This window comes from Notothenia coriiceps, unplaced genomic scaffold, assembly GCF_000735185.1.
Source record: "Notothenia coriiceps isolate Sejong01 unplaced genomic scaffold, NC01 NC01_scaffold00037244, whole genome shotgun sequence".
Taxonomy (NCBI): Eukaryota; Metazoa; Chordata; class Actinopteri; order Perciformes; family Nototheniidae; genus Notothenia; species Notothenia coriiceps.
This window is the reverse complement of record NW_011369945.1, coordinates 22,794,744-22,810,328: the sequence shown is the minus strand read 5'-3', so window position 1 is coordinate 22,810,328 and position 15,585 is coordinate 22,794,744. Positions and strand designations below refer to the sequence as shown.

Genomic DNA, 15,585 nt, shown 5'->3' with positions numbered 1-15,585 from the left:
AAAACCTTTTGAGGTCCATTTTAGAGTTGAGGGGAACACAAAAACCTAGTTCCACATGTGTCAAGTGTAAATCTAAGAGATAATGCTGGGATGTGATAAAAACTTAAAACTGAACTGTAGGAAACCTTGTGTCTCCACAGCTATCTAGCAGCTTCCCACTTAAACTCCAGTACATCCACAGCATCACTGAAATAATGCAGCCAGGGAGCGATCTCTTACAGAAAAAGTAAACCATTACATATGGAAATACAAGTCTAATCTAGGACTTACAATAATAAACTTAAAGGGGCCCTTTGTATGACTTTGTTGCTTACCCATTTTCATGGATGTTGCATATATAATTATTGGTGCATGGTAAATAGGTCGTGTAGAGAATCTGTGTAGACATTTTCCGCCATAACATCATCGATTAGGACACTGGCGGCTTCTTATTGGCTAGCGGCTCCAACACAATTTTACGGATGGTTAAGTGGGCGAGACGATTCTAAGCGGTTGACCAATCCACAGACGGCAGCCGGCCAGCTAACCAATCCAAAGCAAACAGGCTCTGTTTTCAGACAGAGGGGTGAAAAGAGGTGCTGACAGCACAGGCAGATGAGAATAAAAGCTTTTGAACATCAATGCATGGAGACAAGCAACGTACAGACACGTATACATACAGAATAGAACTTGGAAAATGAGCAGAATATGTCCTCTTTAATAGATCCAAATCTACATATTTTTAGGAAGAAAGGAATAGAACAACGGTGGGGTTACGTATTGTAACCCTATTTATATAAGCCACAGGCGGAGCCCTGTACTGGACTCTATGGGTACTACCTCTAACCATACTTCATGTGAGCATTCATCAACTGAGATATCTATAACCGTAGCCGGCCCCTGGGCAGGCTACCTGGAATGCGCACGCAAGCCCAACCTACATAAGGCGCCTCGCCTCCTGACTGTCATCCTACATTCTCTTCAGCAAAGCGGCAAAGACAGGCAGGGGGGCCCCGTGGTAGCAGAGGACCTCCGGCCTGTGCTGTATATACAGCTTAGGGTTACAATACGTAACCCAGCGTTTAACCTCACACAGGCTCCGCCCCTCTACTGGACTCTATGGTACAAGGTGGGTGGAGCGACAGATGATGCCTAAACCGCGGTGGCCACACCAACATCGAGTCACCACCTGCGCCCTGACCGGTTTTGGCTAACACCACGACCGCAACCTCTCTCCTCCGGTTGTGGGACCGGGGAGAAGTGGGGCCGCAGTTTACCTGCTTGGTGGGCCACACTCAGACACGATTACCTCGGCTGAATAGTGTGCCTGGAAACAGTGAGAAGGGGGTATGGGAACACATAAGTTCACTATGTCCTGGGTGGGGGCAGATACCTGCTGACCCACAGCCCCTCCCCCTCACAGTTCCGTGCTCTGCCGCAGCAAGCACAGATGATGAGAAGGGGGGAGCGCAGACATTCTTAGCGCTCAGTTGTTCCCTGCTCGCTGAAGAAAAAAGGATGACCAGTCAGGAGCGAGGCCGCCTTGATATAGCGGTGGCTGTGCACGCATCAGGGTAGCCCGCCCCAGGGGGCCGGCTACGGGTTATAGATATCTCAGTGTGATGAATGCTCGCATAGTATGGGTTGAGAGGTAGTAACCATAGAGTCCAGGTAGAGGCGGAGCGGGCTGTGTGAGATAATAACTAAGGTACTTCTGTCTCATACACCAGCCTTAAAAAGCTCAGCATCATAGTGGGAACTTTCTTTTGCCTGTGTGAGTTGAGCTTTTTTAAGGGCTGGTGTATGATACAAGAACGTACCTTAGTTATATCTCACACAGGCTCCGCCCTCTACTGACTCTATGGTTACTACCTACTCAAACCATACTATGCGGAGCATTCATCAACTGAGTATCTATAACCGTAGCCGCCCCCTGGGCGGGAGCCTACCTGAATGCGTGCACAAGCCCCACCGTATATAAGGCGGGACCTCGCCTCCTGACTGTCATCCTTTTTTTCTCAGCGAGCAACGGAACAACTGAGCGCTAAGACATGTCTGGGCTCGCTTCTCATCATCTGTGCTTGCTGCGGCAACACAGGTACTGCAGTGAGGGGGGAGGGCTGTGCGGTCAGCAGGTATCTGCCCCCCCATGGACATTAGTGCACCTTATGTGTCCCATACCCTTCTCACGTTTTCCAGGCACACTATTCACGAGGTAATCGTGTCTGAGTGTGGCCACCAGCCAGCGTAAACTGCGGCCCCCACTTCTCCCGGTCCACAACCGGAGGAGAGGAGGTTGCGGTGCAGTGCTGTTAGCCAAAAGCCGGTCAGGGGCAGGTGTGTGACTCGGATGTTGTGTTGGACGATCAGGGCGTTAGGCATCAGGGCTCCACCACGTGTACCCATAAGAGTCCAGTAGAGGGCGGAGCCTGTGTGAGGTTATAACGCTGGGTTACGTATTGTAACCCTAGTTATATAAGCACAGGCGGAGCCCTCTACACGGGGCCCTGCCTGTCCTTTGCCGCTTGCTGAAGAGAAGTGTAGGATGACAGTCAGGAGGCGAGGCCGCCTTATGTAGGTGGGCTTGCGTGCGCATTCAGGTAGGCCTGCCCCGGTTATAGATATCTCAGTTGATGAATGCTCACATAGTATGGTTGAGAGGTAGTACCCATAGAGTCCAGTAGAGGGCTCCGCCTGTGCTTATATAACTAGGGTTACAATACGTAACCCACCGTTTTCTTATTCTTTTCCTAAAATATGTAGATTTGGATCTATTAAAGAGGACATATTCTGCTCATTTTCAAGTTTATATTTGTATGTATAGTGTCTCTACTGTGACTTGTCTCCATGCATTGATGTTCAAAAAGCTCTTTATTTTTCTCATACTGCCTGTGCTGCAGCACCTCTTTTCACCCTCTGTCTGAAACCAGAGCCCTGTTTGCTTTGATTGGTTAGCTGGCCGGCTCTGTTGTGATTGGTCAACCGCTTAGAGATGTCTCGCCACTTAACCTATCACGTACAATTTGTTGGAGCGCTAGCCAATAGAAGCGCCAGTGTTATGTAGTGATGTTGCGGAAAATGTTACCATTTACAGACTATTTACATGCACCAATAATTATATAGCACATCCCATGAAATGGGTAATGCCACAAAGCATAAAAGGGCCCCTTAAGTTTATTATTGTAAGTCTAGATTAGACTTGTATTCATATGTAATGGTTTACTTTTTCTGTAAGAGATCGCTCCCTGGTGCATTTATTTCAGTGATGCTGTGGATGTATGGAGTTTAGTGGAAGCTGCTAGACTAGCTGTGGAGACACAAGGTTTTTTCCTACAGTTCAGTTTTAAGTTTTATCACATCCAGCATCATCTCTTTAGATTTACCCGCTTGACACATGTGGAACTAGGTTTTTGTTCCCCCCCTCAACTCTAAAATGGACCTCAAAAAGGATTTTATAAAGCTACATCGGATAGACACACGTAGTCCATGACAAAACACATTTGTGCACTTACAGCTGACTGTTGAGGTTAAGCAGAGGGGATTCATTGATGCACTCTCCTTCACCCTTCTCCTTCTTCTCCCCTCCCAGGCCTCATTATCCACGAGGGATCGTCAGTGTATCGGATCTTCAAACGGTGGCAGGCTGTCAATCAGCAGTGGAAAGTACTGAACTATGAGAAATCAAAGGACCTGGGCGACCCGCTGAGCTCGAACAGAAAGACGGGGGCGCCCGGATCCCGCGGAAACCCTCACGGTCTGGCCAGCAGTAGCGCGGGGCGACAGAGCAGGAGGTTAAGAACTATTCTGAACCACCACTGTGGATACACCATCTTGCACATCCTCAGCCAACTGCGGCCTCACGACCCGCGGATCAGCGCCGTCGCCAGCAGGGAGGTGGTGATGAGGGTCACCACCGTATGAGAAGCACCGGGGCATGCGTGGTGGGATACACCTGATGTAAATGAGCCTCGTGGACCTATTATTAAAGAACTACAGACTCATGTGAGTGACGCCTCGTCGACAGACACTTGAGGATCCCTCCTCGTGTTTTGTAAGAGGCCAGATTCTCCTTTTCAATAATTAAAGAACTGATGGATGCATTAAAAAGACATGAAAATGAAATGTATGCAGGAAAAAAAGTGTAACAGGCTTTATAACCTAATCCAAGATGACGAGACGTTTTTTCCAGTTCAATATCAGGATGCACAAAGACATGTTTCTTTGATTTTAACCTCTTGGTTTGATTTGTATCTTCTCTTTTTTTGGTTTGTTTTTTACTCATTTTGATTTTGTACGGATGTATGATTTCAGAGGAAACAATGTAACTCCATACATGCCAAGCATTTTCAGACGACTATGTGTAATGATCTTTAACATTTCTACAAGATAACCAATGCTGGTTAAAAAAAAGACCGAAAACTGAAACAAACAACACGAGGGAGAAACACAGGGGCGACAACAGAACAATAAGTCATAACAAGTAAAAAAAATAAAAAGATAAAAAAGAATTTCAGTGACACTTAACCTTTCTGCAATAAAGATACGTATGTACATTTCACAGGGAATTTTGCATGGGTATATAATTTATTCTTCATCACATAACATAAGCACATGACAAAGTTGCTCTATTTCGAATGGTGCTTGCAAAAAATAAACACTTTAGAAACATCTGATTTCATTGCACCCACTTTTTGTCAACATGACAAATGGCAGTGTGTTACAGCTATTTCAGCTAAAATACAGATTGTTGCTGCTGTGTGCTGATTCAGATTTGATAATAAGTAAACTATTGGATTAAAAATGGGGATCAGACGATCTCTTACTACTCATTCTCACTCTGTCTCTTCTTTTCCTGAAGCTTAAAGCATGCGTGGCCTGCAGGGTGTCGTTGTCTGCTGTAAGTGATGATATGTTGTTTCAGCGTCATCAACTGCAAAAAGGATTTTTATTTATTACCTTGTTTAAAAGGGCCCTGTTTTGCTAATTTTCAGGTTTCGTAATCGTATTTTGTGCCTCTAACATCTTTTTTATTTAATGTTCAAAAAGCTCTTTATTTCCTCATACTGCCTGTGCTGCAGCACCTTTTTTCACCCTCTGTCTGAAACCAGAGCCCAGTCTGCTCTGATTGGTTAGCTGGCCGGCTCTGTTGTGATTAGTCAACAACATAGAGATTTCCTGACCCTTAGCCTTACAATGTGTTGGAGCGCTAGCTAATAGAAGCGCAAGTGTTACATAGCGATGTCACTGTGTTAAAGCAATAAACAAAGGAGGCATGTCAGGCAGGGAGGGGGGGGGGGGGGTGTGCGGGAGAGAAACTCCCTTTGGAGGGAACTTTGGGATTTTAACCTTTGCAGACCATTCACATGCACTAAAGCCATATAAAACACCACAGGAAAGGGAAAACCCCCAAAAAGCAAAAATAGCGCCCCTTTAATCTGACTAAAACCCCTCGAAAACAGATTACATTTAATCAGAGTAAAGCTGCATCAAGTAGGCAATTCATAGAGTCCACTTGAGCTATTTTCATGCACAAAAAATCAAATTATTCTCTGGGTGTAGCCTCTCTAATATTTATATTTTGTTTTATTGAATAGTAAAAAGACTATTGGGTGGTGTTAAATAGCACACGATAGTTATTTTGGGAAACAAGTGGATATTTTTGCCTATTTTTGGATCTTACACTAATTAATTGGGAAAGTAGTTGGTCTATTAACCAGAAATGAAAAATCTTAATTAGTTGCAGCCCAAGTAAAACTGATTTTATGTTGTTTTAAGCGTCAAATATATAAAAAATTGTATTCAAGCTGCTCAGATTCAATCGATCAATTCAAGTAAAGTAAAAAAAAATCTGGTTAAATCCAGACACCAACATTAAAACTGATACATTTCGTATGACTATCTGGGCTCCCAAGGATAATCAATGAAGCCTGAAAACAAAAATCTCAACTCATATTTTCAGCTTTTATCGTAGGTTTTACACAAAATAACTATTACATTACTTTAATAACATAAGAGGAAGTAATACATACATCCCAAAGTCAAAATATGATAAAGATATATATAAATACACTGAATAACCAGTAGAAAAACACCTCAGTTTACATCCCATGTACACGATAAATAAAACCTTGTTTGTAAACGAAATGTGTCAAAGAATAGTTCAGTAAGTATTTGTCTCCACCCAGTGGCTGCTGCTGCTCTGGTCAGCTTATTCTTCACAATACATATCCTGTTAGGATATTTAAAAAGACACTCCTTTCTGCTGCTACTAGACTAGGGTGTTTTACAGTCTTTTATTTTGAAATAAGTGAGTCTAGTTTCCGGCTGATCCAGGATCAGTTTAGACTGTTTCACTTTGGAATCCGGGTCATGTGACTTCAGGATAACTAGTGAAACTTGCAGGTGTGTGTGTCTGCTTCCTCCCCCGCCACCCTCCGTCCTTACCTGTCCGGTGAGTCTGCTCCTCACACCGGAGGGACGGTGTCCAACCTGCCGCTGTGCTCCACTGAAACACCTGGGAACCGAGAGGGGACAGCATGAGTCACATCACACCGGAGAGGAGTTTCGATTGAAGTTTTAGACCTTTTTTTAATATAGATTAAACAGCCCGAAAATGACACAGAGGAGGAAGATGTTTTCCTTCCTGCGGTCAGGTAAGTCCGTTTGATGAAATGTCGCAACACTATTTGTAGCCTAAAGCAAACAAAAGGGGAGTTACACGTTTAAAGTAATCTGCTAAACCTCTTGTTCCTTGCCATATACAAAAAGAAGTTGCTCTGATGTCCTAATAGGAACAAATATAGTTAAATACTTCAGTCCTGGATCTTTTCATAACTACCAAGTGTGAATTAAAGCCACACGAAATTACTTTATACTCAATAGTAGGTTATCTATTTAATGATGTCAATGATTTAATGATATGACATTGTTTAATGCATTGCATCATACACTTCATACAGCAGACATTACCCATTGGGAACCAAGGAAATATGTATATGTAGGCCTATGTTTCTGTCCCATAAGACACACATAAGAAAATGGCTAAATCATAGTTAAAATAATAGTAAACAGTACAATTAGGAAGTCTGTATTCTAGATTAAAGCCTGGATTAATATAATACATGTTGTTTTGCTGTTATGGTGTACACATTGTGGTTTCAATGAGTTTCAATGGGGACATTTTGTACTTTAGAATCTGGGTATCTGTATTTCACACTCTCACTATATGTTATAGACTTATTATAGGAGCTGAGGTTTAGCTTCCAAAATTGAAAAAAAAACATCTTTGCTTAATGTATGCTATTTAAATGAACACATCCAAAATAATATGTTGAAAACTGTAAATATCAAGTTCACATTTGAGGTACTTGTACTTTATTTGTTTTGGTACTTTCTACTACCCCGCTACATTTTGGAGGGAACTTGTACTCTTTACTCCTAAATTATATGCCCACTTTCTATTTTACATTTTAAAAAAGTCTGATAAGTTTTGAATCGTTATTTTCTGTCTAAAGGGGTCACATTTACCTACTTTTACCTGAGATGACTCTTCTTCTCACACTTCCCCTGATTTATGTAAAAGGATTTATAGGGTAACAAAGTTCACATTGAGCTCATCGTGCTCAATGGGATCCGTCATTTCCTGAGGCGTAATCTAACGTCCCCATAAAAATCTCACAGAAAGTCACTGTTCTGCTGAGGTGAGGCTGCATCACACTCAGATGGCACAGAAAGAAGTACTCAGAGTATTACTTACTTACAAGTAGCATTACTTTATTACAGGTACAGGTTCTGCCTTTAAATGAGGGCTGTGTGATTATGGCAAAAATCATAATCTCGATTATTTTGGTCAATAATTAATATCGCGATTATTAAAAACAATAATATTTACTTTGAAAACATCCATTTATTGAAAAAAAAATGTGAACTTTAAGTTTTTAACAATTGATTACCCTGAACTTTAAGTATAATTAAACTGAAAAACCAATAAAAAAAATTTTTTTAACTTTTATTTCGATTATGTTGTTTTCATAATCGTTGCAAGCCAACATCGTAATTGCGATTTAAAATATGATTAATTGAGCAGCCCTACTTTAAATCTTACTTTAGTAAAAGTATTATCATCAAAATATAAAGTAAAGTAAAGTAAAAGTACTCATTATGCAGGATGGTCCATTTTAGATTAATCCATTATATATAGCTAATTTGAAATACATCTTGTGCTGCCGGGTAGCTTCATCATTAATAATACATCATATGTTATTATTTAATTATACTTATATTAATAACCTTAGGCTGTTAAATAGTTATATAAGAATTGCACATTATTTTTGTGGAGTAAAAGTACCTACATTTGTATTTATGTACAGTATGTGAGTATACTGTCATGCCATACAAGTGACCCCTTAAAAAACACAAAAAAGTACCTGTTTCAGAGGTGAAATACTTTCCGACAAGAACAAATGACTGACATTATAACTTTACTTTACAATAATGAGGTGATTATCTTTCCACTTTTTTCTCATGATTTGTCTGAATGTGAATATTTAGTTCCGTGTGCTCTGTGATGAAATAGGTGGTCATTATAATCTCAGTTTGATTACCCGTTTGCCTGCAGTGAGAGACCGTCCTCCGGAGGATATCCACATCTCCTCTCTGCCTCCCAGTGTTCCCACAGACCAGGAGCCAGAGCAGAACGGAGGACAAGGTGAGGATGTTTGCTTGTTGACAACTTATGTTTTTGTTTTGTTCCTGCACACTAAAGCATAATTTTCAGGTTCATGTTTTTATTTTTGCCTCTACTGTGACATGTCTCCATGCTTTCATTTTCAAAAAGCTCTTCTCATACTGCTTGTGCTGCAGCACCTCTGTTCACCCTCTGTCTGAAACCAGAGCGCAGTCTGCTCTGATTGGTTAACTTAGAGATGTCCCGCCCCTTAGCATCACTTACAATGTGCACGTGCTGTCCAATGGCGTTTACGGCTTTTAGGGGATTTGAGTCTTTGCAGACCATTTACATGCACCAAAACGTATATAACACACTACAGGAAAGAGAAGAATATATAAATACATAATAGAGCCCCTTCAAGGCAACATGACTTTCTTGATAGAAATGATGGTGGGTCACTGCTTTGGTCCTGACTGATATATCTAAAATATCTCAACCACTGCCATTACATTTCAGCATATATTCCAAATGAATCCTGAATGAATGATGAATCCTGGTGACCTTAGTGATCCTGTGACCTTACATTTAACACCAGCTGTTAAACGTTTTACCTTGACATCTACCGGGCAATTAAATTGTATTTCCAGGAAGCCTATAATGCGCATTTACAACTCAGAGGCAATTTAGAGTGTTTTACACAGGAAAATAATAGCAATAGAATGAGTTTTAAAATGATGTGATCAGCAAACATTAAGACGACCTCGAGGGATAAAGGTGTTTTATTTGTAGATTTTAGCTCAGCTTTTAATACAATCCAATCATACCTGTTTGTCCAGAAGTTAGATGAGTTGTACGTTAATTCTCGTATTATTTAATGATTAAAAGACAGATGTTTAACGTGTTAAACATCACCATGTTAGCGTATTCATTGATGGGCTTTGTGCCCCCGCTAGCATGGCTGTAGACTCTTAGAATGATTCATTTTAGTTCAGTTTCTTACGGGAACATTTGAGTTATTTACTGCTTATCGTGTACGTTACTCTGTACATAACTTTGCTATTCACTGGTGTCTGCACCTTTGGTTAGATGCTAAACTGCATTTTCCATGACAACAAAGTTTAATCTAATCTCATTTTTTATAAATGATGTATACTATAAAGTAAATTAACTCTAGTACTGCACTTAGGTACACTTTTGTGGTGAATTTTCTTTACTTGAGTATGAAGTGAAGTTAGTTCAGATTCAGATTTTACATTAAAAAAACCTGAAAAGCTTCACATATGCGTAAATTGTATTTCCATTTCTAATTAAGAATGGGTTTGATTACCTCATCTTTCTCTATCATCATCTAACCTGAGCTTTACAGGCTCAGTTGTGCATTAATAAAGACTCAGCTGCTCATACAGGATGTTGTCTTGCACCCAAAACACACATCAGAGTTAAAAAAAACAAGTGTTACTTTGCTATGCTAATGAACAGAAACTGCCTCTTCACGACGCAGGTGCCGACATCAACTGTCTCAATGTGTTGGAGTCATTTACTGTGGATATGTGTGTGTTTACCGCAGTGTATGATTTGTGATGTGTAGTTTTTGTTTTCTAAGATATTTCAGTCGAGGACATGGAGGGAGAGAAATCAGTGATCCAGACGACGCACACACACAGAGGCTCCGCCCCCTCAGTCTTCCTCCAGAACCAGAATAATGAACCGGTTTCTAGTACCTACTTTGAACAAAAGGTCCCTGTTCCCGAGGAGGACAGCGAGGTAAATCAATGCGAAGCACCAAATAAGAAAAACTGTAATCAAAGACAAAGCAAAGAAAGACAAATCATTTTAGAGATTTAAAGAATGTTTTTGCTACATTTATAAGCAAGCAATAAAGTATGAACTGTTTGATGTTGTCAGTGTTACAAAGGCGAATAACGTACATTTACAAAAGTACTGGATTAATTACAATTTGGGGTACTTCTGCAACACAATTGCAGTTTTATTCAAGCTTCAGTTAATACTACTATTACAGATGTATATCACATTTTAATCATTAAATTATTGGTCATGTTTTATATGTTAAGATACATTTATTTGATATCTTGATTAATTACAAGTTAACCCCTAGTCATTAAATAAGGCTCCTTAATTACCAGCTGCAACAGTTAAGTGATCAACACAATAATGCATTAATAATTAAAATCAATATACATTTTTCTGCAATGGAATCAATACAGAATCAATACTTCTTGTTTTGATGCTTTTTCTGTGTTTTGATGCTACCACGTTTTTACCTTTACTTAACATTTTTAATGCAGGACTTTTGCCAGTAACATAATATGTATACCCTGTAATTGTACTACTTTCCTTGAGTTAAGATTAGAGTGCTAACTTTATTTCTCTGTGTCCTGCAGAAGTGCTTCAGTTTCAGGAAGCTGTGGGCCTTCACGGGGCCGGGCTTCCTGATGAGCATCGCCTACCTGGACCCCGGGAACATCGAGTCGGACCTGCAGTCTGGAGCTAAAGCTGGCTTTAAGGTAACTAACGCCATGTTTAGACCACATAACAGACACTGTGACTCAGTGTGGAGGATTACTGTCCATCAGTAACACTGTCTAGGCTCTATTGAGAGAAAAGCTTTTAAAATCGTTTTCGCTTTGTTTTTCAACAGCATACAGTTATTCTATCAGGGCATGTATCAAACGTAGGCTAAACAAATCTTCACTTTATCGAAACATAGGTGGAGTAACAGTGTAAATACTGCTTAAATCGTTTTTTTAAAAGTGTGAATCCATTAGGAATTTGAGGGAGGTAGGAATTTTGATTCTTGCATTAATAAATGTTTCCCTCACCACTCATTTCTATTGTCACACCCAATCACATAAGGTTATGAAACTCAGACCAGAAGTGACAAGGTACAAATAATATGTAATGTTGTAAGCCTGTTATTGCACAATGAGTATTAGCACATTGGGTTATGATTGTGATTATGATTGTGGGTTACTGTTTTAAGTTGTCTGTAACTGTGCTGCTGCCTGTCTTGGGCCAGGACTCTCGTGGAAAAGATTTCTAATCTCAAGGAGACCTATCCTGGTAAAATAAAGGTTAGACAGGCAGCTTCCCTCTCACTCGTTGTTTTTGTTCTGTCAACACTCAGTCATATAAAAGATAATACCATTCACACTTCCTGAATGCTGGGTCACTTCCATTCCCTCTCAGGTTTGCCCGACATTAGAGAGCCTATCAATACTGCGGGTCAAAGTTTAACACAGGTGAACTTTGTCCTGAGAGAGAGCTGCTAACACATTCCTGAATTCATTAGTGAAAAGAGCTTTTAATAAAGTGAATGAGAGGCGGAGTGAATATTCACAGAGAGTGACCGAGCCCTCCGCCTGACCCTAAGGCCAATGTTGGGTCATTCTTCTCCAGTTTCAGTTCACTTAAAGCTGCAAAAATACCGACCAAAAACTCCCTTTTTGTGTTTCTTAAATACTTAATGTCCCAACATTATTCGGATAAAATGCACAGAAACTATTTTGGATGATTTAATTCCCCAAAAGTGTTTAAGACATAACAAAAACAACTTTATCAGACAATATCCTGTGTTTTAAGTAAGTATTATATTGATGTTTTATGAGGATGATGCAACAATAAAACAACACTTCCTTTCCACTGTTTAGACTTCAGGAGCGTGTTGCAGAAGGGGAAGTGGATGCAGATGTTATGGCATCAACACAGAGCGTAAAAGATTTATTCGTTTCTTTAAATGACACATTGCCAAAAAAAATGTAACGTCGTAAATTGTAAATTACCCCGTAGAAAGTTGCAGAAGTCAAATGTTGAAAAGAATGTGTTAAGAAATTATTGTACAAATTATGAAACATTGAGGTTTTACAAATACTTTTTAAAGTGTGGTTTTGGTGTTTGTAAATGAGTGTTTTCTAGTTTTTGTAGCAACTTAATGTCAATAAAGAATCACCTGCAGTGACATGAACACGTCTTTCCTCACATATCTCTTTTGTTCAGGTGGCAAGCAGCTCAACAGCATTGACCATACTTCTATCAAACTTTAGCTATTGTGTTTAAAATGACCAATCACAGGTGGGGAACGGCAGGTATCTGAAATAACAGAAGTGAATGACTGGAAAACAATAAAAATGTGCTAATAATATAATTCCTTGAATACATGTTGAATCCAATGTGCTAAATAACTTCCCAGCTTTGTTCAGGTTTACAAAGAAGATTTGACATCTACAAACTGATGAATTCTTTCTATTGTCATTTCACAACTTTAATGACTGCATTGACTCTTGGTTAAGCTCATGAAAGCGTCACATTAACAGCTGTCCCCTCCTTTCAGCTCCTCTGGGTGCTGCTGGCGGCCACCATCATCGGCCTGCTGCTGCAGCGGCTCGGCGCTCGACTCGGCGTCGTCACGGGGATGCACCTCGCCGAGGTCTGCAACCGGCAGTACCACAGGGTGAGACATCGGCTGTTTGCACGAGATCTTCAGTGCCTTGCCTTCTTAGCAGAACTAATGTTGGTTTAATGAAAAAGCTTGAATGAATGACCAGCTGTAGCTCTATTTTCAATCTATACAAACAACATTTATTGCATTTATGTTCTTCCTGGGAGTCATCTTGCCTTTGTCCCCATTAACTGAGGGGTTTCTGTTGAGGTTTTTCCTCATCTGCTGCAGGGGTGTAAGGACAGAGGGTGTCATGTGCTATACACACTGTAAAATACGATTACAGCTATAAATGATAGATAAAAGATACAAACGAAGTCATTAGTATCTAAATATATACATATTACAAAGTATGCAAACAGAATGCTTTGCAATATTCAGACCTTTGACTGCTTCCATATTGCTTCTTTTAGAGTAATGTATATCTGAATTTCCATTATGTGTTATTTCCGTCTAACAGTAATTCTCACTAACCTGTTGTTAGCTTGAATACTGAATATCTGCTGACATTAACACCTCACGTCTCTCTCCTGTGCGTTGTGTCAGGTTCCTCGTATCATCCTGTGGTTGATGGTGGAGATCGCCATCATCGGCTCCGACATGCAGGAAGTGATCGGCTGCGCCATCGCTTTCAACNTCGAATGGGTTTACGGGGAACAAAGTCGGGGACAAAGGTCACGAACTAAGAGACAGACAATGAAATCTACCTTTTTATTCCTCGGGGAGGGGTGCGGGGAGACTCTCTGTAAACCAATTTTCTTTGAGTTACCCACGAGATCCTCCTCTAAGTCCACTATCCACCCCCCAATGGAACCACGACTAACCGATTACCAAATGTGTTTCGGTTTGTTTTTAGCCAATACCTGTAGTTGTTTCCAACCCGGTTTTTTAGACTCAGTCCGAGTAAAAGTCCTTCAAAAATATCCTTACCCTTAAGCTCATGTTTACTTTCTCTCTCTTAGGAAACAAGACTTTCGACCAAAGTCTCAACAGAGAACATGTGGGGTCCTCCCCTGTTGTACAACTACAAATCCTTTTTCTCGTACTGTTTCACCCTAAAAACGCTACTTATCCACTTGAAATTTCGCGGTAAGTATTAATACAAAAAAAACAGGTCCACAAGGGAAAAGAAAATTCATACAGTATATACAAACAGACGTTTGGTGTTTGGAGCCAAACACTTCAGAGACATGTTTTGTGTTTATCTGAGACCTATAATATGTTGAGGAAAAACCGTATAACAGGGGACCTTTTAAATGATATTATAAAGTATTTTTTATCTTGTTGAAATGTGTTTTTGTTCTGCTAACGTTTAAGATCAAAGGATATATTTCAAATTGGCTTAAACCGAAGCGCTGAATGTGTGCCTCAGGAAGTCTCTCTGTGAATACTGAAGGCTTTTCTCTCAGGAGAATTGTAATACCGTCAAAGTATTCGTCGAGCCTGCCAATAAACGCACAAAGCACCGAGGCCTTCAGTCAGAAAAAGGAAATGGACAGTGGAGAAACCTTATAAAGGGACACAAAAGGCTCTTTTACAGCGCTTTGAATAACACTCTTATATTTAAACACTGAAACACACTGACTGGTTTTTTCTCAGACTTTTCTCTTTTTCATTTTATGTTGAAATACTTTCATGGCTTTTGCTTTCTCGACTGTCCTCTCACTTTCAGGGTCACTGTCTGGTTTCAAACTGCATTTAAATTATTTTTTCAGAGAATCTTTTAGCTCTGCATCCATACATGTTTGGCTGCTGTTTGAGTTTAGGATGTTGTTCATTTATCAGCAGCGCTCAGAGCTCTGTGCTGCCAAGTGAGCAGAGACGGGATTAAATTAAGCTCTGATTCCTCTACCGTTATGGATATTATAAAAAGGGGGGAGGGAATATAAAAAACAACAACCAAAAACAGGATGTTGGTTCACATTGACCTCAGATTGTGTAACATTTAAAATGCAGTCGCATAAAATACTTTTTGAAGGAATGTATTGCTACATCTCAACATCAAGGCAATTCAAAGTGCTTTACAACCACACATTGAAATGTAGACATATGTTCAAGAAACGGATTCGAAAATTACATTTAAATTCTATTAAAATACAGGTATAAAATATAAAAAGAAAAGTAACTGTGTGCAATTAAAATACATTCTTATTAATTATTCTATTTATTTTAAGGATTATTATCACCATTTATTTAATAATATACATTTATAATTATTTATTTATATATTAATTTTCATTATTTATTCACTTTTGTTTTCACTTACAGAAAAATACTTGTGCATGTTTCTTTGTTTTGTTCATACTGTATTTAAAGATGTAGGAATTAGCATTTTGAACGAACTACATGTGAACAAACTGAGTCTATAAATAACAAAAAATAGATGGAAGCCCCCTAAAGTCAAAAGAACAAAAACACTGGGCATTATTCCCATTTCAGTCAGACAACTCACGTGTTTCTTAATATGTTTATTATAAGCAGC

The 15,585-nt window shown here is 39.8% G+C and overlaps 1 protein-coding gene across 1 annotated transcript in view; it reads left to right on the top strand.

The window, feature by feature from the left end:
- Window positions 1–6,376: 6,376 nt before the first annotated feature.
- The window catches only part of LOC104965429 (natural resistance-associated macrophage protein 2-like), a 23,351-nt gene continuing 14,142 nt past the window's right edge, over window positions 6,377–15,585 (top strand). Inside the window, exons 1-6 of the mRNA XM_010794384.1 lie at window positions 6,377–6,632; window positions 8,597–8,686; window positions 10,251–10,411; window positions 11,050–11,172; window positions 12,996–13,115; window positions 13,650–13,743. Coding sequence (XP_010792686.1) covers window positions 6,593–6,632; window positions 8,597–8,686; window positions 10,251–10,411; window positions 11,050–11,172; window positions 12,996–13,115; window positions 13,650–13,743 — 628 coding nt within the window. The 5' untranslated portion in view covers window positions 6,377–6,592. The remainder of the gene's footprint in view (window positions 6,633–8,596; window positions 8,687–10,250; window positions 10,412–11,049; window positions 11,173–12,995; window positions 13,116–13,649; window positions 13,744–15,585) is intronic.